Here is a 26,748-nt window from a genome sequence, read left to right on the forward strand (position 1 = left end):
CTACCAAATACGTGGGACGACTCGTTTCTGAGGACAGTTAGCCAGCTAGCTGCCGAGCGCTCTGTGAAGGCTAAACTGGCTATCCCGTGTGGGTTTGACGTTTGATGGTGGATGTTAACAAACAACCGAAGGAGATTGCCACTCTTGGTGTCGACGATGGGGGATTTATCTGAACTAGACCAGAATCCGAAGTGAGTATTTTCCTCGGTGTTTACACTCCCTTTGAACAATTTAGTCAACTTATCCACTGAACACAAACATCTACTACAAAATGTTGTGCTAGCTACAAGGCTAGTGAGCCAGCGAGCTAACTGGTTCTCGTTATCCGGCTGGTTTACCACGCTTAACATGTTCCTCAGCCCGGAAATCACACTAAACCCTGGGGTTATGTTTTGACAAGGATACGCCACTTTTCTACATTTAAAATTGACTCAATTTCTCACTAGTAACATGTCAGGAACACATACAGCTAGCTACCAGTAGTGAACTAGCCGACTTTGCTTTTTAGCATTGGTTAACCTCATGTATAATCGTATTTGCTGAACTAAACTAACTAATTATGTCGGGCTAAACCTCTTTCGGATCACCTCAGTCACACCGAGCAACACAACTATGGCGGCCAGTCAAAGCGTCAAAATAGATCAGACACATCGAGCTATGTCTCGCTCGCTAACACGGATGGATAGACAGACAGGCCTAGCCGTTAGGCCTCAGGTCCGCGGGGTAAATTTCACAACCCCCCACGTCTCCTTCCTGTGCTCACGTTTATTGGGGTTATTCGTGTGGACTGCCTTGTTTCAGTCAAGCAGTTTTTTTCTACGTCCTGCTCTCAACAACCGAGCAGAATGCATAGCATGTTAGCATGAGCTACATCTAAATGATTTGCCCATTTGGGATTATGTTTATATCTAAATTTACCAGAGATTTAAAAACAAACAAACAAACAAAAATCGTGCATATGTAACATGCATAAGCACGAGCCATCTATTCACTGCAAGCCAAGGGTTTTTGTGTGTTTTGTTTTGCTGCATCGATCGAGTGTGCATGATGTTGAAGGTCTGTAATGGTTTTCTGCACATGCAAGGCATTTTTGCTCTCTGAAACAAAAGGTAGCCTCTGTGACCAAGGACAGGTAAAATACTGATGATTGCACTTCTTTCCAAATGTGTGTTCGATTATGTAGTGCTCAGGTGGATAGGTAAGACTCTGTGCAGTCCTCCTGAGACCTGTTTACCCTTTATTTAGAGTCTTACAGAATGTTATTTACACATTGATTTGGTGAGAGAGTTTCCTCTGGCGTCAGGCGGCTTCACATCTTCCCATTAACACAAACAGCTCTTTCACCTCATTCGAGTGGTGGTTCTTCTCATGACCTGGGTAAAAACGACACACAACACAGACAAGTTAGCTCTTGCTATCCCTAGTCTAATTACCCCAACAACACTACGTTTAAGAGGTAACGTTCCTGTGCAGAAGTAAGATTTCCTCAACACTGAGGTGTAGTGCAGACAAATCAGCATCCTAGTCTTAAGAAGCTCCCCGTGTTAAAGTAAGACAAGGTTAGGAATAAGTACGAGAGAGTAGGAATGAAAACCCGTACGAAAGGAAGAGTCTTATCTGTGTTGTCGCTCATCTTCAGGTTTTGCATTACACCAGAGAGCGTGCTTCTCTGAGCTGCTTTATCCCAGTGAGGGAGCTTCCATCAAGGTGCTCCTCGCTCGGCCTGCCTCAAAATGGATGCACTGCTGAATCCTGAACTCAGGTAAGCTCCACACGTGTCACTAAGCAACTGTGCTCAAGGTTCGCGGTCCATGCTGGGTCTTACTGGAAGTAATTTAGGGTTTTTCATTTTGCTGGCTGATTGTAATAATCACGTCTTTAGTGCAGAGATACTCCTATTACGTGTTTCCATTCATTTCAACTCATGTTAACCGGACAGTGATGATCAGGTTATCACGATCACTGGTTTTTCGGAAGTTAGTGACTTGAAGTGTTTAGCTAGGCTGGAGTGAAATTTTAATCCAGGTCCAAATATGCATTAGTCTTTCATTAGTGATTTTTAGATTACCAGACAGTTAAGTATAAATAATACAATACATATTTTGTATATATATAATAAGTTGTCGCCTGTTTTCAGAAGCGAAATAATCTCAAATTTTAAAATTATTTTTATTTGTGGCGATGTTACACTGACGTGCTTTTTTTTTTTTCCCCTCATATTGCCTTTGTTGTTGTTTTTTTTTCTGTGCACACCTTCAAAGACAGACTGGTTTTGTGGTCTTTTTCAAATAATTCATTGTTGAGTCATTGTTTTGAAGATGAGCTGTGTATGTGTTTATAACGTCACACCTCTTTTGGTAACCGATCCTCACACTGCTGCAATTCACTTTTGCGTTGGTTTTACTGACTGTTTATTTGCTGTCTAATATCCCACCCAATGACAGGTGACATTGCATCAATGTTATTGAATCATAAATAAAAATATATTATTATTATTATTCTATAAATACATAATCTGTATTATATGTATATGTCATGTGAAAAAATAAGTACACCCCATGGAAACTGTTACTTTTTTTTTCTTTTTCTTTTTTTCTTTACATATTCGGACAAGCAAACATTTGAGCCTCTTTGGAAAAAGTGCATATTTATCAAGTTGATACACTAACAAATGACACACAAAATTGTCATTTTGAAATAATTTTCCCAATTTAAATGAACAAAAAACAGATCAGTAACATGGAAAAAGTAAGTACACCCCTACATTTATCACTCCTTCATATCCATAAAAATAGAATTAGTTGTTGAAGATTGTGTGCCAGTGATGAGAACCTGTTTAGCAAGTGTAGGTAGAACTTGTCTTATTTATACTCATCTAATATCTAGTGTCTGGTGTTCCCTTTGCTATTTAAGTGTGGTGTCATCAGTCAAAGATGTAAAGAGTTCTGTAAGGCCTTCAGAAAAAAGGTTGTGGATGGTTATGAATCTGGCAAGGGATTTAAAAAGCTCTCCAAATTATTTGAAATACATCATTCCGCTGTAAGAAAATCATCTACAAATGGTGCAGGTTTCAAATGCAAATTCACAGCAAATTCAGCCCAAGAGCAGACCATCTGATGCAAGAAGTCGTCTCCAAGAACCCCAAATTTCATCACAGGATCTGCTAGTACGTCTTGCAACTGTTTGTGTCAAAGTGCATGCTCCTACAATCAAAAAGAGATTGCACAAATGTAACCTGCATGGGAGATGTTCCAGGAAAAGTTTGCCAATGAGCATATAGGCAAACACTGGGCCTTTTGGCATAATGTGCTCTGGACAGACAAATCTAAGATAGAGTTGTTTGGCCACAGTAACAGCAGACATGTTTTGTGCAGACCAAAGACAGCTTTTCAGGAGAAGCACCTCATACCAACTGTGAAGCACGGTAGTGGAAATGTTATGGTTTGGGGTTGCTTCACTTCCTCAGGTACTGGACAGCTTGCATTCATTGATTTAACTTTGCATTCTACATCGTAGTAAAGAGTGCTTGAAGATAATGTGAGGTCATCTGTCCAAAAGTTGGAGTTGAACTGAAAGTGTACCTTTCAACAGGATAATGAGCCTAAGCACAGTCGCAAATCCATGGAATGGCCTAGACAAAGCCTGGATTTGAATCCCATTTAAATGTTGTGGGGGGATTTGAAACGGTCAGTACATGCAAGAAAACCCTCAAGCATCTTGCAACTGAAAGAATATTGCGTGGAAGTGTGGTCAAAAATTCCAGCAAGCCTGGTGGACAATTATGCAAAATGTCTACAAGAAGTTACAGTGGGAGAAATGAGTATTGGACGCGTCAACATTTTTTTCAGTAAATATGTTTCCTGTGAGACTATTCACATGACATTTTCACCAGACATCAGTATTAACTCAAGAAATCCGGAAATATGAAGAATTCACAACATTAAAGTTCATAAATAAATGTATGTGTAATAAAGCGGAATAACACAGGAAAAATGTATTGAACACGCTAACTGAAATTTATTTAATACTTAGTGGAGAAGCCTTTGTTTGTAATGACAGGTTCAAGATGCTTCCTGTATGAAGAAATTAATGGGCCGCAGTATTCAGATGTGATTTTGGCCCATTCTTCTAAACATATTGTCTTTAAATCTTGTTCAATTGGATTCGTCAGGTTTGTGTGAGCTTGGTAACGAAAAGCCTTTTTGTAGACCATCAATTTACTAACCCAACTGATATTAATTTGCACAGACAGGGGTATAATTACTTACGGATTTCAGCTGGTTCCTTACCTTGCCTTGGAGAACTGCTTTTTCTTAATACTTTTTTCTGTCATTCCACTTTATTACACACAAATTTATTTAAGGACTTTAATGTTGTGAATTCTTTATATTTCCAGATTTCTTGAGTTAATACTGATGTCTGGCGAAAATTTCATGTGAATAGCCTCATTGGAAATATATTCACTGAAAAAAGTGTTGACATGTTCAATACTTATTTCCCCCACTGTGTTTCTGCTAAAGGGGCAATACTAACGTCTGAGGCCAAGGGTGTACTTCATTCAAGAATATTACATCTATTGATATTTCTGTTGACTAAATGATTGAACAAGCTAATTTTCCTTGTGGTTTTGTTCAAGCACTGTTTCAAAGAGGATCAAATGTTTGCTCGTCCAAATATGTCGAAAAAAAAAAACAATAATTCCATGGGGTGTACTTATTTTTTCACATGACTATATATATATGTGTGTGTGTGTGTGTGTGTGTGTGTATATATATATATATATATATATATATATATATTATATGTATATATAATATAATATAATATATATATATATATATAATATTATATTATATGTATATATAATATAATATAATATTATATATATATATATATAATATTATATTATATTATATGTATATATAATATAATATAATATTATATATATATATATATATATACACACACATTTATTTTTATATATATATATATATATATATATATATATATATATATATATATATATATATAAATAATGTGTGTGTGTACGTACACACACACATCTAGCCAAGACATTAAAACCATTAACAGGTGAAGTGAATAACATTGATACAATGGCACCTGTCAAGGGATGGGATATATTAGGCAGCAAGTGAACAGTCCGTTCACATCAACAGGAAGTTGATGTGTTGGAAGCAGGAAAAATTTACATAAGGATCTGAGGGACTTTGACAATGGCCAGATTGTGGTGGCTAGACGACTGGGTCAGGGCATCTCCAAAACGGCAAGTCTTATAGGTTAGCCCGTCTGGTCCGTTCCCACAGAAAAGCTGCAGTCCAATCTGAGTTCCCATGCTGTCCCCTGTCCACTGCCGAAACCACCTACGATGGGCGCATGAGCAATAGAACTGAGAAGGTGACCTGGTCTGATGAATTACAGTTTCTTTTACATCATGTGGTTGACTGGGTGCGTGTGCGTCACAAACCGGGGAAGCGATGGCACCAGGACGCACTGTGGGAAGAATGCAAACCAGCAGAGGCAGTGTGATGCTCTGGGCAATGTTCTGCTGGGAAACCTCAGGTCCTGGCATTCATGTGGAAGTTACTTTGACACGTAGCACCTACCTAAACATTGTTGCAGACCACGTACATGGCAATGGTATTCGCTAATGGCAGTGGCCTCTTTCAGCAGGATAATGTGCCCTGCCACACGGCAAAAATTGTTCAGGAATGGTTTGAGGAGCATGACAAAGAATTCAAATGTCTCGTGCAGATTAATTTTGGTCGGAAATGACAAATCAATACACATACAAGTAGTATCAAGGAATACATATGACTGTGCTCACAAATTGTATGTAAGCACAGTCATATGTATTCCTTGATACTACTTGTATGTGTATTGATTTGTCATTTCCGACCAAAATTAATGTGCACTAGACTTGTGTGATACACCAGTATCATACCCATAAAATATTACATTGCACTGATATCCAGTGACATTACAGATTATGTTTTATTACCAGACCTGCCAACTGTTGGGCATTTTGTATAGGAGCTCCACAAAAACATCTATGCTAGAATATGCTAGTTCTCACTCAAAAATACTTCAAAAGAGCATTCTTTTTCTTCCAAATACAATGGGAGATGAGCCAATAGACATGTAAATCTTGAATGATTTATGTAGGTGTTTTGAGCACTCCAACATTAACAGGCACTTACTGAAAGCACACTTACCCCAACCTCACAAGCTCTCAGCTCACGTGGTGTCCACGCTTTCTATGTAATTAACATCAGTTTACTGTGTATAGTGTGGTCAAAACAGCACTTTTCGTATTTGGCTCATAGGGAGAAATAGTTTTTTGAGCCAATAGTTGTTTATTTTGCACTGGTGTGCTCCTGCTCGACATTATGAGCAGCAACAACAATGGAAATGTCAGCCATGTGGACATTAGACAGCCTGATTATAAAACAGTTATATTGAAATGTGCTATAATGTTTTTTTAACACTTGAATTATACATTATTGCAGAATCACCCAGTCTACTTAGCTCTGCACAGCTGGTAATATTATTCTGCTCTTCTGTATGCTTCTTAAATGGTGGAAATGCTTATTTTCTTATTTTATTTTAAGTTAACGGTTTTGGACGATTAAATCGTTTATTGCAACATGAAAAAAACAACTGATTTTTAAAAATCAGTAGTAGCAAAGAAAATCAAAATCGCACAAGCCTAATCTGCACCGGTCGGATCGAATGACTGCACAACTGACCTCACAAAATGTTTTCGGGAGCTTGCGGTCCACTACAGTGACGAACTATTAAACGTCTATTAAACATTAGAGGCTCATATATTATACTGTTAAGTGATTATTTATAAAAGAAACACTGAATATGGTCTCTCTTTTTGCAACTGACATTGTGAAGTGTATTATGAAGGTCACAGGAAAGAAATAATTCTCTGAGGATCATGTAACCTAGTTTTTGCTTCAGATCCTTATTTAGTTCCTAATGAGAAGCGATATTCTTGTTTTCAGGTTGAAAGTTACATTTGTGTGCATTAATACCAGAGCATTGTAAAAGAGAACAGAAATCGTCAGTGTTTCCCACAGATCTGAAAGGGGGTTGGTGGGGGTGGTTTTAGTATGCTTAATTTTATATATATATATATATATATGTCATTTCATGCAGGGATATGAAAATGAATAAATTTATAGAACCAGTGTGTCTGTTTTGGCTGCCTTGCAACCTACAGGCTAAAATAATTTAACTCTAATGTATGATAAGCTAGTTATGTAGATAAATGCATTAATGTCAACTAATGAAAACAAGCAAAAAAGAAAATAACTGAATTTCCAGACTGTGGGTGCAAGCTGAAATCATACAGGCTTCCCAACCACGATACAGTGTAGATGAAATTCTATAAATGTGTTAGTGTAAGTTTCTATTTAAATCTATTGCAAAGATTAAAACTACTGATGGATCTGTAAAGTTACTGATATTTTTGTTGTTTTATTTAAATGTTTTAAGCTCTTGTGAAGAGGAAAGGGAATTGTGCATGGCAGCTTAGTAGCGTACAACTGTTACAAAAGGTGACTTAGAGTCTTCCAGGTAATAAACTGCAATAAACCACACTATTCCAAGTGATTTGCATGGTGGAACAGGACATGTTATCTTCTCAATAAAAGTGAACTAGCAGGGGAAAATAGTCGGCAACTTTTAAGTTTAACACATCGGTTCAGTAGAATAGTCCATTTTGCTGTATTATAAGCAACCTTATTCCCGAAGACTATCCTCTCTGTCATTTTGGTAGTGGTTGGATGTCACTTTGTGCTCTTCTACTGTTGCAAAGTGTGCAGAAAATGAGAGCTGACTACGAATGCAGCAGTTTCTTGGCTTCTTTACAATAGGAACTTGGTAGCTAACGTCCAGTCTCTCTCTCTCTCTCTCTCTCTCTCTCTCTCTCTCTTACTACCTGTAGTCATGTCACTGCCATATTAAAAATTATGCACGTTCACTCCTGTGAATGGATTAATAAATAAGGTTTTTATTTAACAAATTATACTGAAGTAGTCGTCAATATACCAGGGCCAGTATCACATGTGTGGGAAACACTGGTCATTGTTCTACCAGTGGAAAGTGTACCATTTTTATATAATTTCAAACCAGTTTTAGTTCTTATTTACATCATTCCGAAGTATCAATTAATCTTTTCCTTTTTCCTTTGCTTGCTGCTGCTGATTATCTTCAGGGAAAAGACGCTCGATGGTTCGGTATGCAAGTTTCCTTCCTTCCTTTCATTTATTTAATAATAAATTTAAAAAAAATCAGATTTCTGTGGTTTACTGTTAATTCCATTGTAAACAGTCTCTTTACATTTGGTTAAATATGATGTCAAAATGTTCTCATTGCAGAATATATTTTGGGTTTTTTTTGTTCATTCTCAGATCAAGGTTGAAAACACCTCAAAGCAAGTCATTTTTAAAGGTCTTGCTCCTAGAGTTGTTTTAACAAACCATCTCTTGCCTAAAGGAACAAAGACTAAAGTGAACCTTGAGGAACAGGGTCGACAAAAGGTCTCTTTCAGCTTCACCCAGAGTAAGAAGCCACGGCAGAAAGTGTTCCTTGTCCCACCAAGTCCAGAGAAAGCTGCAAGTGAAATTTCTCCTCTAGTGCCCTCCGCAGACCTAACGGAACAGAGTGATGAAAGCAAGAATGAGCAAATTGATTCCTCTGTTGTGACCACAGTTGTGGCCGAGTCCCAGGCAACACAGTCTCCAGTACCCCTCACCTCCAAATCGAAACATGACAAGGTGCATTTTAAGAAACAGATTTTGAGTGTATCTATTGTTGAAGAACATCCCACTGTCAGTGCTGTTTTAAATGATACCACTTCAGAGACCGAAGTTTTAATTAGATCTTCAGCAAGGATTGAAGGTGAACCCTCTGTGGCTCCGTTCCAACACAGCTCTGTGACTGACTGTTCTGAAGAAGTTAACAGAGAGGAAAGTGCTCAGGAGAAATTAGACACTTGCCTTAAGGGACCAACTGATTCCTCCCATATTGGGAAAGAGTGTAAGGATAGTGTTTCTGAGCCTGAACACAGCAAACATGTTCGTCAGTCAGACAGTTCTCTGCCAGGTTCTGACTTTGATGGCGAGTCTGTTCGGACGTCTTCTAGCCAAAAGTCTAGTGATTCCAAGAATGTGGCGAAGAGTGATGGTCAGAGTGCTGTTGTTAAAAAGTCCTCGAGCTCCAAAAACGAAGTCTCAGACAAATCTAGATCAGATAAGCGAGAGGAGAAGGATGAAAAAGGGTCTAGTCGATGTAAGTCAGAGAGAGACACTAGACACACATCGTCACGATCTTCTCGTTCTGACCGAAGGAGGACCAAGAGTCGGTCACGATCTAGATCCCGAAGTTCTCGAACGAGTTCTTCCTACTCCAGATCTGAGAGATCAAGAAATGAAAGACTGTCAAGGTCAGATAGGTCACATTACCATGATTCCGAAAGGAGATCCCACAGAAGTTCTCGTGAACGAAGGAGGTCCCGCTCCCGAGGTGATGGCAGATCTCGAGACAGCTCTGACTCTGAAGATGACCTCAGGAAGCCCAGGACTCGAGGCAGTGATTCAAGCCGATCCTCAACATACTCTAGCTCGCAAAGAGATTCCAAGACATCCTCTCATTCAAAATCCTACAGAGACTCAAAATCTTCTCCTCACTCGTCAGAATCGGACAAAAGAACACAATACTCAAGAACAGAGAAATCTGGTAGAACTAGTGGCTCTGAACCTAGTAAAAGGAGTTCTCCCGAGACTGACGCTCGTCATAAAAAGCCCAGTTCCCATTCAAAATCGGAGGTAGATGGTAAAATATCCAGTTCGAATAATGTGTCAAGACCTGAGAAAAAGAAAACCAGTGGGAGTTCTGACTCTGATGATGAGCAGAAAACAAAAACCCGATTTCAAGGTTCAGATCGGTTTACTAGGTCATCTGTTAAAAAAACAAATAATTCAGAGGCAAAGTCAAGTAGTATTGAAATGGATGGACAACTAGTAGCAAAACTAAATATCAATGCTAAACTTCCACACTTGGGTTCTGACAAAATCAAGTCTCAGGGAGAATTCAACAAGGTGGATGTTCATTCCCAACTTGAAGAAAGCAGGCAGTCTAAATTAACAAATAATTCTTTCCAACAAAAGCAGCAAGATATCGTAAAGGACAGTTTTAAAAGTCATGTTGAATTTCAAGATGTGAACAAAGTTCCTGATGTTACGGAAAAGTGGCCAGCTGTCGGTGAAGTAAATATTAGTAAACGTCAGGTTACTCTCAAGGAGGCTTCTTTAGACGACGATCAACTTGGAAAGCAGACAGACATTCTAATTCAAAATAAAGTACAGATCTTGAAAGAGGCACAGACTAATGTGGCAAATGTTGATGCCTTTTTCAAAACTAATGATTTGTCTAGCTTGAATGAGCCACCTTATCCAGGCTACACCCCCAGTCAGGATTCATTGGGTTCATTGGCAGGCACTCTTTCTGTGAAAGAATTACCACCTGGAGAATGCTTGAAATCGAACACTAAATTTGTTTCCCAGTTGCTTCTCAGTACTGAAGTCAGTCGGCTGCCGATGAATGTCGAAACCTCTCAAAAAGGTACGGAGCAGTCAGACATCAAGCTTGAACAGACTACTGCTGTGGTTCTAAAAAATAAGGGTGCCCATGTTAAAAAGTCACGGTGGGATATTGTTGGTCAAGACACTTCGGAAAATCAGACCCCCCAAAAGACTGTAAGCAATGAGACTTCCTCTGTGAAAAAGGTCATTTCAGTTAAGAAGATAGAATTTAACAGTGATGGTGGCCATGAAGAAAAATGCTCAAGATCTATGATTGATTCACTAAAGTCGGAGCTGGACGAGCAGACAGATGAGGCAACAACAACCGATTCTGAGAAAGAAATCAAGCAAGATCCTGATCAGCCATTTGCTGCTGATACACAGCAAACCAATGATGAAGGTAGTGATCATTTAGCTGACAGGTCTCTAGCAAATCAGGTTAATCTGAAACCTAATTGCAGTCCAGAAGTTGTTATTCATGTTGATCAGAAATATGATAATTCTGACGAATTGAACAGCGATGACTCGTATAAGCCTTTGACTCAAGAGTCTGTGCCATTCAATTGTGATGGTAAAAGCCACAGTGAGGAAAGTGAAACTGACGACTCGGACTCCGATTCAGATGATGGACAGATGTCTTTGAAGCGGCTACACTCTGTGGTAGTTGTGCCAAAGAATTCTACTATTACCCTTGAGACAACTGACCAGCCAACACCACCAGCTAGCCCATCAGCTCTATCTGGGCAGCATCAGCTAACTTATCGGGCAGATGAGTCGAGCATAAGCATTAACAGTGAAATTCCTAGTATTCTCAACACTCCAATCAAACCTGTGGAATGTTCAGCTGAAGAAAGCAAACACGACATCTTGTCAGTTGCTGAGAATAAATGTATGCCTTCTGTGCAAATGTCCTACCAGTCCCAGAGCGACTTGGTTGACAGCACTAGCCAATCTGAGGCAACCACAACCCTAGCTCACACAGACAGGAACTGCACTGTCAAAGAAAGACCAAAGACTTGTGTCTCAACTGACCAAGTACCTACCTGTACTCGGAGAGCGGCTGAATCAGGTTGTCACCAGTATCATGACAATCCAGACAGCTGGCATGATAGAAAGGGGGGAAGGGAACAATTTGGAGACTTTAGTTGCACAGATAATCTCAGGCCCCAGAATGGTTTGAACCTGTCTTGTGACTTCATCCAAACAGAGCAGCCCAGCAGCACATTTCAGCAGCCAGACAGCAGTCACAGCACACAACGGCCATCCCAGATAGTAAGTGCATTTATCAGGCAAGATAGTGGTTACTGGACACAGGCAAATGTCTCTGAGAAAAGCATGACAGTCAATACACTTGTGCCTTCTCCTTGTCATGAGTCAATGTGCCAGATTCACCCTGACTCTTTAACTAATGACCATGAGGAAGATTATGTGGGGAAAGCATTTGGACTTGGTGGTGGAGTTATACCATCTAGAAAACCTCCAGTCTCCTCTGCATTTGTCCAAGCCAATGAGATAAGCAGCAATTGCAGCTTTGTAACAGCCACTGTTGAGAGTCAGATAATCTCAGAGCCTCCAAGGGAAGGCAGCCAAAAGCCTCATAGAGGCAGAGGCCCACCCAAGAAAAGACGTCCAGAACTGGAGTCTGAATCGGACAATGAGGCAGAGGCAGGTCTTGCTTTTAAGCGAGAATGCCTAGAGGAGCGTGAGCGGTGCAAGGACGCGAAAGAGACCAAGGTATCCTCACAGCAAGAAGAACAACGGCCATTGCTTAGTCTGAAAGAATTTTTGGATCCTGCTGTCTGGAAGGAAAAAGCAAAGCATAAAAAGATGCCTCCTTATTTTGATCTCATTGAGGAAAATGTCTACCTGACAGAACGGTCAGTATCTCTTTTGGATGAAATCTTTGTTGTTGTTTTTTTCTTCTTCTGTTCTAGTGTATAACATGCTTTAATTTTCTTAATAATACTAATGCTCATACTAATGCACATTCACTGAAATATCAAAATTTAACCGAAAGAATCTAGAATATGAATAACAAGTCAGTTAGGTGAGTCTGACCCATCTGTAAGCTTATCAAGCTGTGTTTTGCAAACAGTTCAGTCACATGGCTTTATGTAAATCTAGTTGTGTGGGATGCACAGTTACCTCTTTCTCTAAAATCCAAAATCGGATTGTGATATCTGTGGTCATAATTTTTTTGAGAAAGAATTTCCATTGCCTTTTCATTGCACCCAAGTTCAGTTGAAACCAATGATCTTAAATAAATACTTATGTTTGCATTTTAGTGGGAAAACAATTTTGGAGAATATTTCAGCAAATGTTCGGTTTTACTAGCGTGTGCTTGGAATGTTTATTTACTTAATTATTCCTAAAATACTGCTTTCTGTAGTGTATATATGTAAAGCAATGATTGTCTTCTGAAATTCTTTCTACTGTTTGAAAAATAGTCAGCAACTAACAACGCATCCAATCTCTGTTGAAAACAGCAAGAAGAATAAGTCTCATCGGGATATTAAGCGAATGCAGTGCGAGTGTGCTGTCCTTTCAAGAGAGGAGCGGGCACAGGGAGTTATGGCTTGTGGAGAAGATTGTTTGAATCGCCTGCTGATGATCGAATGGTATGTGACCTCATACTGCTTAAAGTTTTGCTTATGTGTTGTATAATATAAAATAAATAAATAAAAATACTGAAGTATCATTTGTCTTTCTTATAAGCTCGTCACGGTGCTTAAATGGAGTATATTGCTCAAACCGGCGCTTTCAGATGAAGCAGCATGCAGATTTTGAAGTAATTCTCACTGAAAGCAAAGGCTGGGGTTTGCGGGCTGCCAAAGACTTGCCGCCGTAAGTACCAAGTACAAATGAGACCAAGATATCATAAAAGACTTTATTGAGACACAGTTTAATTTAAGTTGATTTAATCCAGGAACACATTTGTGTTGGAGTATTGCGGTGAGGTTCTGGATCACAAGGAGTTCAAGTCACGGGTAAAAGAGTATGCTCGCAGCAAGAATATCCACTACTACTTCATGGCTTTGAAGAATAATGAGGTGAACTTGTGCTCTTTGGTCAAACGCAAGCATGTTCCATAAACAACACTTGTGTTTTTGTTTTTTTTTTTTTAATCATTCAGTTACTTTCATTTTCATTGTATCGAGTCTCCTGTGTTTCATTTATAGATCATTGATGCCACACTGAAAGGCAACTGCTCGAGGTTTATGAACCACAGCTGTGAGCCCAACTGTGAAACTCAGAAGGTCAGTGCTGTTCTAGCATGCTGACCAGCAAGCTTAAAATAGTTTAAAAGTCTATTTCATTTCTTAGTATTTGTGTAGCGTCTTTTCATTTGGACATGTGTTAAGGTGAATTCCCATGGTGTCTGCAAGTTCTTGTTTTTCAGGCATTTTTTTTTTGTTTTTAATTTGTTTAAGTTGTTGTCTCCCACAGTGGACAGTGAATGGTCAGCTCAGAGTTGGCTTCTTCACCACCAAAGTTGTGAAGACTGGGACAGAGCTCACTTTTGATTACCAGTTCCAAAGATATGGGTAAATTTGCTTCGTTATTTTCCTTCTGCATCAGCAGTACAACACTATACTTTCAGTTCAGGTTTCGGTTTGTTGGCGTTATCTGTAAAGTCCAACATGCTTAATTTTTTCATTGAAAAAGTCATTTTTTGTTAATAATTTTCTACCTTCATGTCACAGGAAAGAGGCACAAAAGTGTTACTGTGGAGCACCGAGTTGCCGGGGCTTCCTGGGTGGAGAGAATCGCGTCAGTGTACGGGCATCAGTGGGGAAGAAGCAAAGGGAACGGTCGAGGAAGAAGGAAGCTGTTAGTGCACTGACTACAGTAAGTGGGTTTGGCCCTGACAATGCACTGCCTATTTAAGGGAAGTAAAAAGGCGAGCCAGACGGATCATCATCATGGCAGCCTTTAGACCTCTTTTTTGTGTAGTACAATCAAATCAGATGTTCAGCTTTGTCTGGATGATTGCCACACTGATCTGTCAAAGCCAGGGTATTGAGAGAACGATACTGGGCTAATTTGGGTCAGATGTATACCTGGAACATGTTAATTGCTCGGAGACTTCGAGTGCCTGTTTTGGTCCATGAATACTGTTCCTGAAATTACATGCACTGGAGGAAGTTTGACATATGAATTCCACTGCTATAGTGGAAGTGAAATTAAAGCTCTCCTTCCAAGCAGATGATATATGGGTGCTTTTCACTTGCCACTGATAATGAAACCAGAGAAAAGCTGCTTTTATGGCATTTTCATTGTGTTTGCCCTTAGTACTCATGTTGTATGTGTTGATCTCCATATTACAGGTGGATGAGGAGCTAGAGGCTCTGCTAGAGAATGGGGAAGGTCTGAGTGATGAGAAACAAGTGGTCTCACTCTGCAGACTGATGGTGCGTGTGGAGACCATGGAGCAGAGACTCACTTGTCTGAAACTCATCCAGGTAGGTGCCACATTAAAACTTTAACTAGTAATATATTGTTATTATGGTATCTACAAGATGATGATGTACAGTAGTTGCTTAATTAATTTCATTCTGCTTTGTTTTTTTATATATATATATATATATATATATATATATGTAGAATACTCCAAATTCTTCATGCCTCAAGCAGTTTTTGGATCATCACGGTCTGTCATTGTTGTGGATTTTCATGGTTGATTTTTCTGAAGCCAAAAGCAACTCTGCTAATAACATCAAACTGCAGATGGAGGTAAATGTGCATGGAGCACATACACCCACACCCACTCTACACACTTGTATCCACTTAGCTCCAAAAGGATTTTCTTGATGGTCTTGGGCTTCACATTATATCGATGTGCTTTGTAATGTTTTTTTTTTTTAATGCGAAAAAATCGCCACACTTCGAGGATGCTCACTCGGCCTTTTTACTTAGTAGCGAATAAACAAATCACAGATATGACACAAAACAAAATTTGTTTAATACCTGAGCATTCTGGCTTCTTGAAACATACCTCATACAAATAAAATTGTCTTAATTAATGGAGGGGTTTTTTTTTGGCCAGTGTAAGTGCTGGTTTTCCTTTGGCTTTTCTATACGTAAACTCCATCTCATTCAGCCGATTTATTACAGTTCTGCCACAGACATTGATTCCTGTTTCCGCCCATTTGTTTTTCGTTTGTTTTGTTGTACATTTTCTATTTTCAAGGCATGTTGCTTTTAGTTTTCTATCCCGTCTTCCTTGGTCTATCTGTATTTGGGATTTTTTCCTTTTATAACCTTCCCATTTTGTATATACATGCACCATATTTTAGACACAGCTGACTAGGAACAACCAACATAGTTGGTTTTATAGTTTTATAATCCTTTCCATTGTTTCAATTGACGACTCACTTGTTGGGGCCATGTTTGATTTCAAAAAGTCCTAGGTTAAGGTGTGTAAGCACTCTCTTAACTGCAGATTAATTAGCATTTTTAGACTTGGCTGGTATTTGTTTTAGAAATGCAAATTACAAGGTGAATTCCATAGTTTTTTCCTCTGCTTGGTCTGGAAAAAAATATGCCATTAATTAAAGCACTTTAATTTGTTTAAGGTATGTTTCACAAAGCCAGAATGGTCAGCTATTAAACAAAAATTGTTTTGTGTGATATATGTGCAGGTGAACATCCTCTAAATGGGGTTATTCTGTCATTTTTGACAGGGGTAGTAGTTGGACAAGAGAAATACAGCACTATACAAATAGACACACTCTGCTACCTAAAATGGGGTGGCTGTGGCTCAGGTGGTAGTGTGGATTGTCCACTAATCGTAGGGTTGGTGGTTCGATTCCACCTTGCTTCATGACTCTACATGCCGAAGTGTCCTTGGGCATGACACTGAACTCCAAGTTGCATCTGATGGCAAGCTAATGCTTGCATGGCAACTCTGCTACCATTGTTGTGTGTGTGTGTGTGTGTGTGTGTGTGTGTGTGTGTGTGTGTGTGTGTGTGTGTGTGTAAAGAACCAGTGTAAAGCACTTTGTAGAACCGTGAAGGTTAAAAAAGCGCTTTGTAAGTGCAGACCATTTACAATTTAAATGACTCTTTCCTCTTTGGCTGTATTGTCACGTGGCATGGCCATGTTAGAGAACAACAGAAGAGGCACGTTTAGAGCATTTTCCTGTAGTTTTCTGTATTTTGGTGTTTTGCACACTGCATATGCAAAACCTGTGCCTGATCTAAGTGGAGAAGGGCCTGGAAATAGCATCGACAAGAAACCAATCCTTAGTGGCAAAAAATCCTTTCAGTGTTCAATGTTCTGATGCCTTCCCATGATATGAACTATTTATGGTGTGTGTGTGCATGCAGATTTTATATTTGGACTTATGGACTTGGTCTCATAATTTTAATAATAAAGCAAAACACATTTTATTGCATTTTGTAATTTCGATATTCTGTAGAGCAACACAAGCTTTTACATGGTCTACAGTACGTCTTTGTTGTTGTTGGTTTTTTTTGTTGGTTTTTTTAAACTACTGAAAAATTTCTATTGTATTGTCATGCTCTGCACAGATAATGAAGGCACTGGCAGTGCTGCCCATTTCTACTAAGAACATGCTGGAAGAGAGCCGTGTGCTGCAATACATCCAGCGCTGGGCCCAGAGCCATCCACTTGGCCAGCCTACAGAGCAAGATGGTTACTCCAGTGAGAGCACCTCCCGAGCCCACACACCTCTCAACACCCCTGATGGCCCCCCTGCCAAACTGGCACCAGAGATGGATGGAGACACACCAAAACGTGCTGTCTACCGCAGACTGAAGATCATCAGCGAGAACAGCCTGGATAGTGCGCTCTCAGACGGGAGCAAAGTCTCTGATGGTAAAGAGGAAGAAGACGAAGAAGAGGAGGAGGTAGAGGAGGAGCCCTCGCAGGAGGTCACAGCAGAAAAACGAGAGACCAGCGAGGAAATGGCTGTGACCCCAGAGCCACTAGTGAAACAGGAAGCTTCAGATTCTGTGGAGAGTAGTCAGACAAAACTAGAGCTAAAGGAGGAGGATGTTGAGCAAGAAAAAACAGAAGTGCAGGAAACTGAGGAGAAACCAACTAGCAAGACAGGTGAGAACCTGCCTGCTCTCATGGAGGGGAACTGTGAGTCTGAGCCTGCAGAAGTTAAAAGTCAAGTGCAGACACCTGCCATAGATCACCCTCCTGATGCTGCCAGCGTCAAAGCTGAAGAAGACGCCAGCCCCTCTACGCATCCCCCTGATGAGAGCACTCCCAGTTCTGAGTCTTCGGAGAACGAGGGTGCCGAGCCTTCAGTCACAAACGTCATGGCTCCTTCCACCGTCAGCAGCGTGCCTACAGAACCCGTTGATGTCAACATGCCTTCAGATGGTATGGAAACCACACCTTCTGAGTCAACAGTTAACCCTGAACCTTCGCCTCTCAACTTGGACAATATTCCACCTAGTTCTGGTACCAGCTCTGCAGAGAAAGCATTAGCTGAAGTTAGTGCTGTTACTGTCGAGAGCAGTCCTTCAGTTTCCGCTGTTGGCACAGCAGAGGTACTGCCGCTGGGAATAGTGGCGACGGAGGGCACAGCAGTGGGTACACCTTCCCAGGATGAGGAGGAGGCTGTGTCTGATGTGGAAAGTGAGAGAAGCCAAGAGCCTCAGATCGGAGCTGCTGACATCAGTGAAATGGCCACCCGCTTACTCGACAGCTGGAAAGACCTGAAGGCAAGATTTCATATAAATAAATAAATAAATAAATAAGCACTTGCCTTATAAATTGCTTTCAGTGGTATTCTTAGTACTTTATGTTATTGGAATAAGACATTTTTGTGATTTGTAATTGTGTTTCGTCAATCAATCAGGAGGTGTACAGGATCCCAAAGAAGAGTCAGGTAGAGAAAGAATCAAATGGTATGTCTGAAGTCCTTTTATATGACCATCTTGTATAGTCTTTTTGTACTCAAGCTTGTTCTAATTGGATTAAAATGACAACATCACAGGTTTTGTAAGGTGTATGTGTGTGTGTGTGTGTTTGAAAAACAGATCGTAGTCGGGACAGGGAGGCACTGCTGACACCCCGTACCTCCTCCAGTAGCCGAGAAAGAGAGCGGGATAGGGACCGAGAGCGGGAAAGAGAGCGTGACTGGGACCGAGAGCGAGACTGGGACCGAGAAAAAGACTCCGACAGGTCGTTGCTACGTAGCACCGAAAGGCGGCGTAGACGAGGCTCTGCCTCTCCCCCGTACCCGTCTCCCTATGAAAGAAGTAGCCGCAGAAACGAAGACCGGTGAGTTGCGCAATACACCTCGACGCACAGTCTTAACGGTATCTAGTGCCATAATTATACCATGTGACCGTTTGTGTGGCTTTTCCTTTAGCTATGATTCAGGCAGCAGTAGTAAGAAACCTCGAACCAAGGAGGCTCGTACCAAGCTCTCCACAGAGGAGCGACGGAAGCTCTTCGAGCAGGAGGTGGCTCAGAGAGAAGCCCAGAAACAACAGCAGCAGCAGCAGCAGCAGCAACAGCAGCAGCAACAACAGCAGCTACAGAGACTAGCATTCAATCCTCTTGTGTATCCCTCGAGTCCAGGCTTCATGACCTATCCCCCTGGCTACCCTATTCAGACATATGTGGACCCAACAAACCCCAATGCAGGCAAGGTGCTATTACCTACACCGCCCATGGAGCCTATGTGTGTGACTCCAGCTGGCACAATTGCCTTTGATCAGACTACTCAGCCACTCATTTCTGACCTGACTCTGGCAGCTCAGTCCCCCAGCACCACTCAGGCCAGCTCAGCCACAAGTCTGGCACATGTGCCTACTACACTGGAGCTGGCATCTTCTGCCCAGCCACAACAGTTTGTCCAGCCAGCCGTGCCAGCTCAGGACCCTGGCGTCACTGTCCTGTCGGTTCCTACTCAGACAGCCGGCACCCAAGTGCAGGGCCAGCAGGGCTACACAACACTTTGGGATCCCAATACACAGCAGGCAGTGACAGTGCAACCTGCCCAGCAGTACTCAAACACAGCCCAGCCACAGACTGCCATCTATTACCAAGGCCAGCCATGCCAGGCAATCTACAGCATTCCTGCAGGTTACCCTCAGACCAGCACTCCCGTCATTCAGGTAGGAAACTTGACACACAACTAGCACACACCTTATCAAGCCAGGAAAGCCTAGCAATCAAAATTGAGGTAGAAATTGCGAAAACTGACCCTTTTTTTGTACCAGAGTGCCAAGTTAAATGTCCTTGTACTTCTACTGCTAATTGCCATGTTTCTTTGTGTCAATTCAGACATACACCGAGCCAGCCACTGGCTACCTACACGGGCAGCAGGTCTACGCTGGTCACCAGCAAGGAGTGGTGGTCCAGCAAGGTGGCACAGTTACCACCATAGTCACATCTCAAACTGTACAACAGGTAGGTAATGAAGGTCAATCGGGACACCACAAGAGGGGGCTGTTGGTCCTCTGCTTATATAATTGTTTCCGCACAGCAGCGTGAACATGACTTATATTTCTTAAAAGTGATGTTTAGATAGAGTCCTCTAAAGGCAGTGTAATGTTCCTTGCTGGCTCTGTACTAGGAACGTGTTATCGCATTGGAACATGTGAGCATATTATTTGAATAGATGATTATTTTGAATAGAAGCCCCAGTTCACTGTTAAGAAGTGTTATTTGAAGTTCAGTTCAAGTATTGTAACTCAACTTCTAACTCCCTTATCTGCAGGAAATGATTGTACCCAATAACATCATGGACCTGCCTCCTCCTTCACCTCCCAAACCTAAAACCATCGTCCTGCCTCCCAGCTGGAAGGTAGCACGGGATCCTGAGGGCAAGATCTACTACTATCATATAGTCACCAGGTATAATATTCCACTGCTGAGATACTACTCGAATTGGCCCAATATAGCTGTCTCTTAAGTGAGACTTGTATCTTACTCGTGTACCTTGTGGCTGGAGGTAGATTATACTTCGGTTTCTTAGACAAGCCATTTAAACCTTCACCATATTTAACCACACTTCACACAAGATTGTACAGTTAGGCCAAATGGTTTTCAGTTGTGCTCATGTCATTAGTTGTAAACATAACCTCATTGTAGACCTTGTGTAGTGAACTTGTATACCCGGTGCCTAATATGTGCATTTGAAATGAATTAAAAGGAATCTAAATTTCCTGTTTAGAATAAAACAAAGTACATGCCCTAAAGGTAATAATAGGCTACATGTTATTTGTAGGTTGGTGGGGTTTTTTGGTTTTTTTTTTCGTAATTTAAAACATGTGAAACAAGTAGAATGGGGTTGCATTTCGCCTCCAAGCCTAGTCTTTCTTGTTACTAATATGTATGCCTGAAATGCAGTTAACTTGTACTTCAAATAAGAAGAAAGCTATTGAAGGAAAAAACTACTTCAGACTTCCAAAAATCTAATCCGTTCATCTGCAGGTTACAATGATAATTCACTATAAAATCTACAATCCTTCAGCCACTAGTTCTTGAGATGTTGCACTAGCGAGAATCTCTAATGCACAGGGATAAACCATCACATAATACTAATTATTCAAGAAGTTATTTAGTTTATTAGAGTGCACTTTGGAGCAGTTAGTAGTGAATTAATGAGATACGTTCACGTGTTTACCAGGGGTTATTAACTAATGACAAACGTCTGGCTCGCAAGACAATGCCTTGAGTAGACCATTAGATCTTAGACATTGTAAAGTGGATTTTTTTTTTTTTGCCTATGTAAATATTACAAAAATTCAAGTGCCATTTGTTCTAAACGGGGAAAAAAAATGTGTTTTAAAAGCAGCAGCGGGGGTAACAATCATAATGTAGGCTATAGAAATATCAAATATTTTTTATAATCCCATCGTAGCACCCTGAATATAAATCAGATTGCATTGTGAGGTGCTGAGAGATTGCCAGTGTTCCATACAGTAATTATGCTCTTTTTGACTTTGCATATAGGACTAATGTATTTATACAGGGTATAATGTATATTGAACGTTACTCTGTGTCTTAGGCAAACCCAGTGGGATCCTCCTAGCTGGGATGGAGTTGGGGAAGAGGCCAACGTGGAGCACGAGGCTGAGATGGACTTGGGGACACCAACATATGATGAAAATCCCTCAAAGGTATTAATTAGATCTTGTTGTCTTTCACCACTTACCATAGATTATGTTTCTCGTAAGGAAAATATTGTAAGGACTAAGTAGTGAAGGTTCAAAAAAGGGACTGTGAATTGTTCTGGAGTTCTCTACAGGGTTTGAGGTTGGCCTGGGCCCTCTGGTAAATTGAAGATGCTGCACAATGTAATGGGCAGCAGCTGGGACTTGTCCCCAGAGAGACAGCACTATTTGTTAAGCTGAAGGACATGTGTGTTTTAACTGCTCTACTTTGCCCCAAGCTTAATAAAAGGCACTGGTTTTTACGTTGCACTGTACATCTTTGTTAGCATTTATAAATCTTTAGGAATTATTTTTGAAGACCATTGGGGGCTTGTCATGCCACATCTGTCATAGGCCAGACCGCTGTGCAGTATAGATTGAAGCTGTTTGCTCCTTCTGGCTCTACTTATTGTTTTAGATCTGCTTCCCAGAAAATCTGTCTTTTAGCTGTTTGAAACTTTGTTTAAACACAAACCGACCCCATCTGTCTCTAGTATTTGCCATGAAGAAATCATCCGGCGCATCATGAAATACTGCATAACACCTTGATGTATGTTTACAGTTCTCCACCAAGACCGCTGAGGCAGACACCTCCAGTGAGCTTGCAAAGAAAAGCAAAGAGGTCTTCCGCAAAGAGGTATACTACTTGCTCATGCTGATAATGGTGCCTGCTATGTGCTGTTTTCCTTTCGCTACCTTTCTGCTTGTTTCCTTGTATATCTAGATGTCACAGTTTATCGTACAATGCCTTAATCCATACCGAAAGCCTGACTGCAAACTGGGCCGCATTAGCAACACTGAAGACTTCAAACATCTTGCCAGGAAGGTAAGGACTAGTTTGTTGTTGTTTTGCTTGTTTATTAGTTTACTTATTTTTGCTTATCTGGGAGATTTTTTATATATATATATATATATATATATATATATATATATATATATATATATATATATATATATATATATATATATATATATAATCTCCCAGATTAGATAGATAGAGATATATATATATATATATATATATATATATATATAATATATGTGTGTGTGTGTGTGTGTGTGTGTGTGTGTGTGTGTGTGTATATATATATATATATATATATATATATATATATATATATATATATATATATATATATATATATATATATATATATATATATATATATATATATAAGAAAAGTCACTGTTTGTCATTTTTAATAAGTGTCTGTGTTTAATACTGTGTGTATGTGTGCGCTAGGGTACCAGAACATATAATTGTTTGAAATATTATTTGAATGTTCTTAATATTTGTATATGTACATTGTTTTCGAACACTTTTAGCCATTGTTGGTATGTCTATCTATCAAAACACATTTGGATCATATAACCATTTCCTACTTTACAGAATAATTAGGAAATGCCACCTGATGGCTAAAGGTACTTTTGATTTCCGTCTTAGGTCGGGCTTAACGTGACATTATGCTGTTTTTTCATGCGGATTTGGCACAGCTGCTACTTAATAAACCCTGTCACTGCTTGTAACTAGAGACGCATCTGGGTTCGTGTATTAACGTTGTTTAGAAAAGGTTCTAAATTGTTTTCTTACCTTTTTTGTACACACATTATAACATTTGGTGCATAGGGAAGTACTAGGAAGCGTAGACTTTTGATCAGTGAAGTGTTTATTTAATTTAATTGAGCAGTCCAGACGTTATTAAACAAACGTTTATGTAAAAGCCACAAGCGGAATATGTTTGATCAGGAATGCTTTATTTTCCATAACCAGGTGCTTTTACCATACGCGTGTATGGTCAAAGCTGTGTGTAAATATACACACCACTCGAAGCAAGTACTTTGATTTAATCCCACTATTTTGCATTGAAAGGTTTGTACACACAGTTTACACACCGTCTAAATGAGGGCCACACCCTGCAGCTGGTACACATGATTACAGTGTAAGGTTACACTATTGTCTATTGGTAGCTGTTGAACATTAGATTATGACCCTGTACTGTCGCCATTCTGAAACTGTCCTTAAACTTTGTTTGTTTATTTTTAACGGCTTTTGAGGGATTATTTTCATCAGCAGAACTTTGTGTGTATGTTTACAGTTGACTCATGGAGTGATGAACAAGGAGCTCAAATCCTGCAAAAACCCTGAGGACCTGGAGTGCAACGAGAACGTTAAACACAAGACCAAGGAATACATTAAGAAGTACATGCAGAAGTTTGGAGCTGTTTACCGGCCCAAAGAGGACACAGAGATGGAGTAAGCTTCCGTCCTCTCAATGCCACAGGTATCGAGCAGCAAGTTCCCCAGCTAATCTCTGGGGCCTCTTAGTCCCATCTGTTTTTATACTGACTTCTGACCATGTCCTTACTGCTGCTCTGAAAATCCTGCCCCTGCACGGAGACAAGATAATCATGCGAGAAATCTTGCAACCAGTAAGCAGAGAAAAGGGCAGAAAAACGCACAAATCGGGTGCTACACAGACTTATCCCCTGATATCATGTATGCTTTTAGCCTTTTCCACAATGACCTTTTCTGCACTACGGTTTCAGCTTCATGTTCACTCACAGGACCCGCAGCAGCTCGTTCATCAGGTGGCTGGTGAGAACATGGAAACTGGGAGCTCATTCCATTTCCTTCGTTATCCGCTTGCGTGTGTTGCCAGTTGCCCTAGTTCATGTTTGAATCGTCTCGGTCAGCGGTGGCTTCTGTTCGCAGTCCTTGTTGAAGGAAACGGGCATTCCCTTACCAGCCAATCAAGACTACCGGACGAAGGGGAAGCCGAGCCTGTCAGGTTGAGACGGACAGCTGGATTTAGTTTTTTCCTGTTAATATTTTTTTTTTCTTTTTTTTTTTTTTCAGGAGCATGTGCGGTCTCAGGCTATCAAAGGTTTGAGCTCATCTTCACTCGGAGAATCAAGCGTAGCTCTAGTGCCCAGTTCCTGCAGCACATCTAAGGATCTTGGGACATTCCGTTTAGTTGCATAATTTTTTTTTTTTTTTTTTTTTTTTAAATAACTTTTAGTGAATTGAAGTGTGAAGGACATTTGTTAATGTATCCGTTCACTCTAAGCCACTCTTGGCCACTTTTACTCTCCTCACAGCAGAGGCAATGTAGCATTTGTTGTTTTATCAACTTGTTTCTCGCTGTTTTACATTAACTATGGCTCTTTTACTACGCTTCAGACAGGTAAATGTGAAGCCTGCCAGGCGTGTTGTAACTTTTTTTTCTCTCTCTCTCCTATGTTCAAGATCATCAGGGTTCTTGTACAATAACTGCATCATGAACTGTTCCCACCTCTTTTAAGTTGCATTAATCCCCCTCCTCCATCTCTCCCCAAAAACAATTAAAAAAAACATGTATTATATTGCTTTATATGTGAATATATTGAGAAATAGTTTTTTGAAATCCTTTAAATAAGCAGAGGCGTTGTAAACGGACTGTGGAGCTTGTGGTTTATTGTGTAAATATGTGAATACCAAACTAACAAACAAGGTCAGTCCTCAGTCCAGCCAGCAGCTCTAGTGCTCCCATAGCAACCAGGATTCTTTCCCACAGCTCTGTGTTGGGTTTAAAGGGGTGTGTGTGTGTGTGTGTGTGTGTGTGTGTATGTGTGGTGTTTTTTTTTGTTGCTGTCATTTCTTCCCCTTCCCTTTTTATTTCTTTCTTTCTCTATTGAAAGACATTTTTTTATGTATAAAAATGGAGTCCCACTCCATTGTAAGTACTGTGCAAGCACATTGTCATACTGAGTGTAAAGAACATTTTAAAATAAACTGTTTTGTAAAAACAATTCACGCGTCCTCGTGGTCTCTCGCGTCACCGTTTCTTTGAACACGCTTCATACGTCATGCCATAGCCTGCCTGTCGTGTTTAGTACGAACGTTCAGAGCAGTACCGTAATGCCGAAAACCATCAGAGCACTTTGAAGCCTGCGCTGTTGCTCGCTTCCTAAAGCAGCACTAGAGTGAGCGACATCAGTGTGCAGGAACACAGCAGATGTCTGGCTCCAATAACGGCAGAATCAAAGTGATTCACTGTTTTCATTAGAGACTCTATGAGACTGGGATGAATACAGCGCAGACTTTCTTAGCAGCTTTCTTTCCTCTTCATTTCTCCTTCTCCTCCAGTGCCGGGCATTCCAGCGGCACTGCTCCAGACCGCAGTTAAGCAGCTCCATCTGGAGAATGTGGAGGCATGCAAAGAGCTCAGGCGCTTCTCACATCCTGCTTAACAGAGCAGCCTAAGAAATCATTAACAGATTTGAAAGGGAAGAAAAAGGTGCTAGGAGCTCAAATGCTGCATAAAAGTACCAGCTCCTAAGAACCAGCTGGGCCTATAGCGCTCGTGCTCCATCTTTTGATGGCGGGTTTGTTTTCTGCACGCACAAGGTTGTGTGTACACAATCTGGTAAACACTAATGTAACATTATTGATACAATACCTCACTCTCTCCCATATAGAGAGAGAGATTTTATAGAGATAGATAGAAAATGCCATAAGGCACTTTTTGAATAGAGAAGAATTGCTTTGCTCAAACACGGTGCAGAAACGAGTGTAGCTTCAAAAGCGCGATCATCTTGCTTCAGGGAGTGAACACGAGGCATGATTGCTATTGTAATTATTTAGGGCTCGTTTTATTACATGGATGGTGGATTTGCCCAGTGCTGACTTGTTTTGTCTTATCGCCGATTCCCAACTAAAAAGAAACGCATACAAGCATAAAGGGGGCAGTGGTGGCTTGATGGTTAAGGCTCTGGGTTACTGTTCGGAAGGTTGGGGGTTCAAGCCCCAGCACTGCCAAGCTGCCACTGTTAGGCCCTTGAGCAAGGCCCTTAATCCTCTCTGCTCCAGGGGCGCTGTATCATGGCTGACCCTGTGCTCTGACCCCAGCCTCGCGAAGAAAAGAATTTCATTGTGTTGTAATGTATACATGACCAATAAAGACTCATTATAATAATGGAGAATTCACAAAAGTTTGTCAGGTAGTTA

The 26,748-nt window shown here is 40.5% G+C and overlaps 1 protein-coding gene across 2 annotated transcripts; it reads left to right on the forward strand.

The window, feature by feature from the left end:
• The first annotated feature begins 23 nt into the window (after positions 1-23).
• On the forward strand, positions 24-25,550 carry setd2 (SET domain containing 2, histone lysine methyltransferase). 2 transcript variants are annotated; one of them, XM_053627267.1, is made up of 23 exons: positions 24-191; positions 1,640-1,762; positions 8,246-8,267; positions 8,442-12,490; positions 13,100-13,231; positions 13,329-13,457; positions 13,540-13,663; positions 13,793-13,870; positions 14,061-14,158; positions 14,318-14,462; positions 14,942-15,076; positions 15,219-15,347; positions 17,148-18,314; positions 18,452-18,500; positions 18,633-18,876; positions 18,968-19,718; positions 19,888-20,013; positions 20,324-20,460; positions 21,617-21,728; positions 22,324-22,398; positions 22,486-22,587; positions 23,858-24,043; positions 24,619-25,550. In XM_053627267.1, exons 2-22 carry the CDS (start codon positions 1,734-1,736, stop codon positions 24,017-24,019), a joined length of 7,995 nt encoding a protein of 2,664 aa, XP_053483242.1. In that variant the 5' UTR covers positions 24-191; positions 1,640-1,733; the 3' UTR covers positions 24,020-24,043; positions 24,619-25,550. The 2 variants fall into 2 exon arrangements, with proteins under 2 accessions (XP_053483242.1, XP_053483232.1); XM_053627257.1 differs by having other exon boundaries at positions 23,858-25,550.
• The last annotated feature ends 1,198 nt before the right edge of the window (positions 25,551-26,748 follow it).

This window comes from Ictalurus furcatus, chromosome 1 (assembly GCF_023375685.1).
Source record: "Ictalurus furcatus strain D&B chromosome 1, Billie_1.0, whole genome shotgun sequence".
Classification (NCBI taxonomy): Eukaryota; Metazoa; Chordata; class Actinopteri; order Siluriformes; family Ictaluridae; genus Ictalurus; species Ictalurus furcatus.

Coding starts and splice junctions, on each gene's coding strand:
- setd2 (XM_053627257.1), top strand. CDS start 1,734: ATGGATGCACTGCTGAATCCTGAACTCAG. Junction 15,348..17,147: donor ACATCAAACTGCAGATGGAG/GTAAATGTGCAT, acceptor TGCTCTGCACAG/ATAATGAAGGCACTGGCAGT. Junction 19,719..19,887: donor CCAGCACTCCCGTCATTCAG/GTAGGAAACTTG, acceptor GTGTCAATTCAG/ACATACACCGAGCCAGCCAC.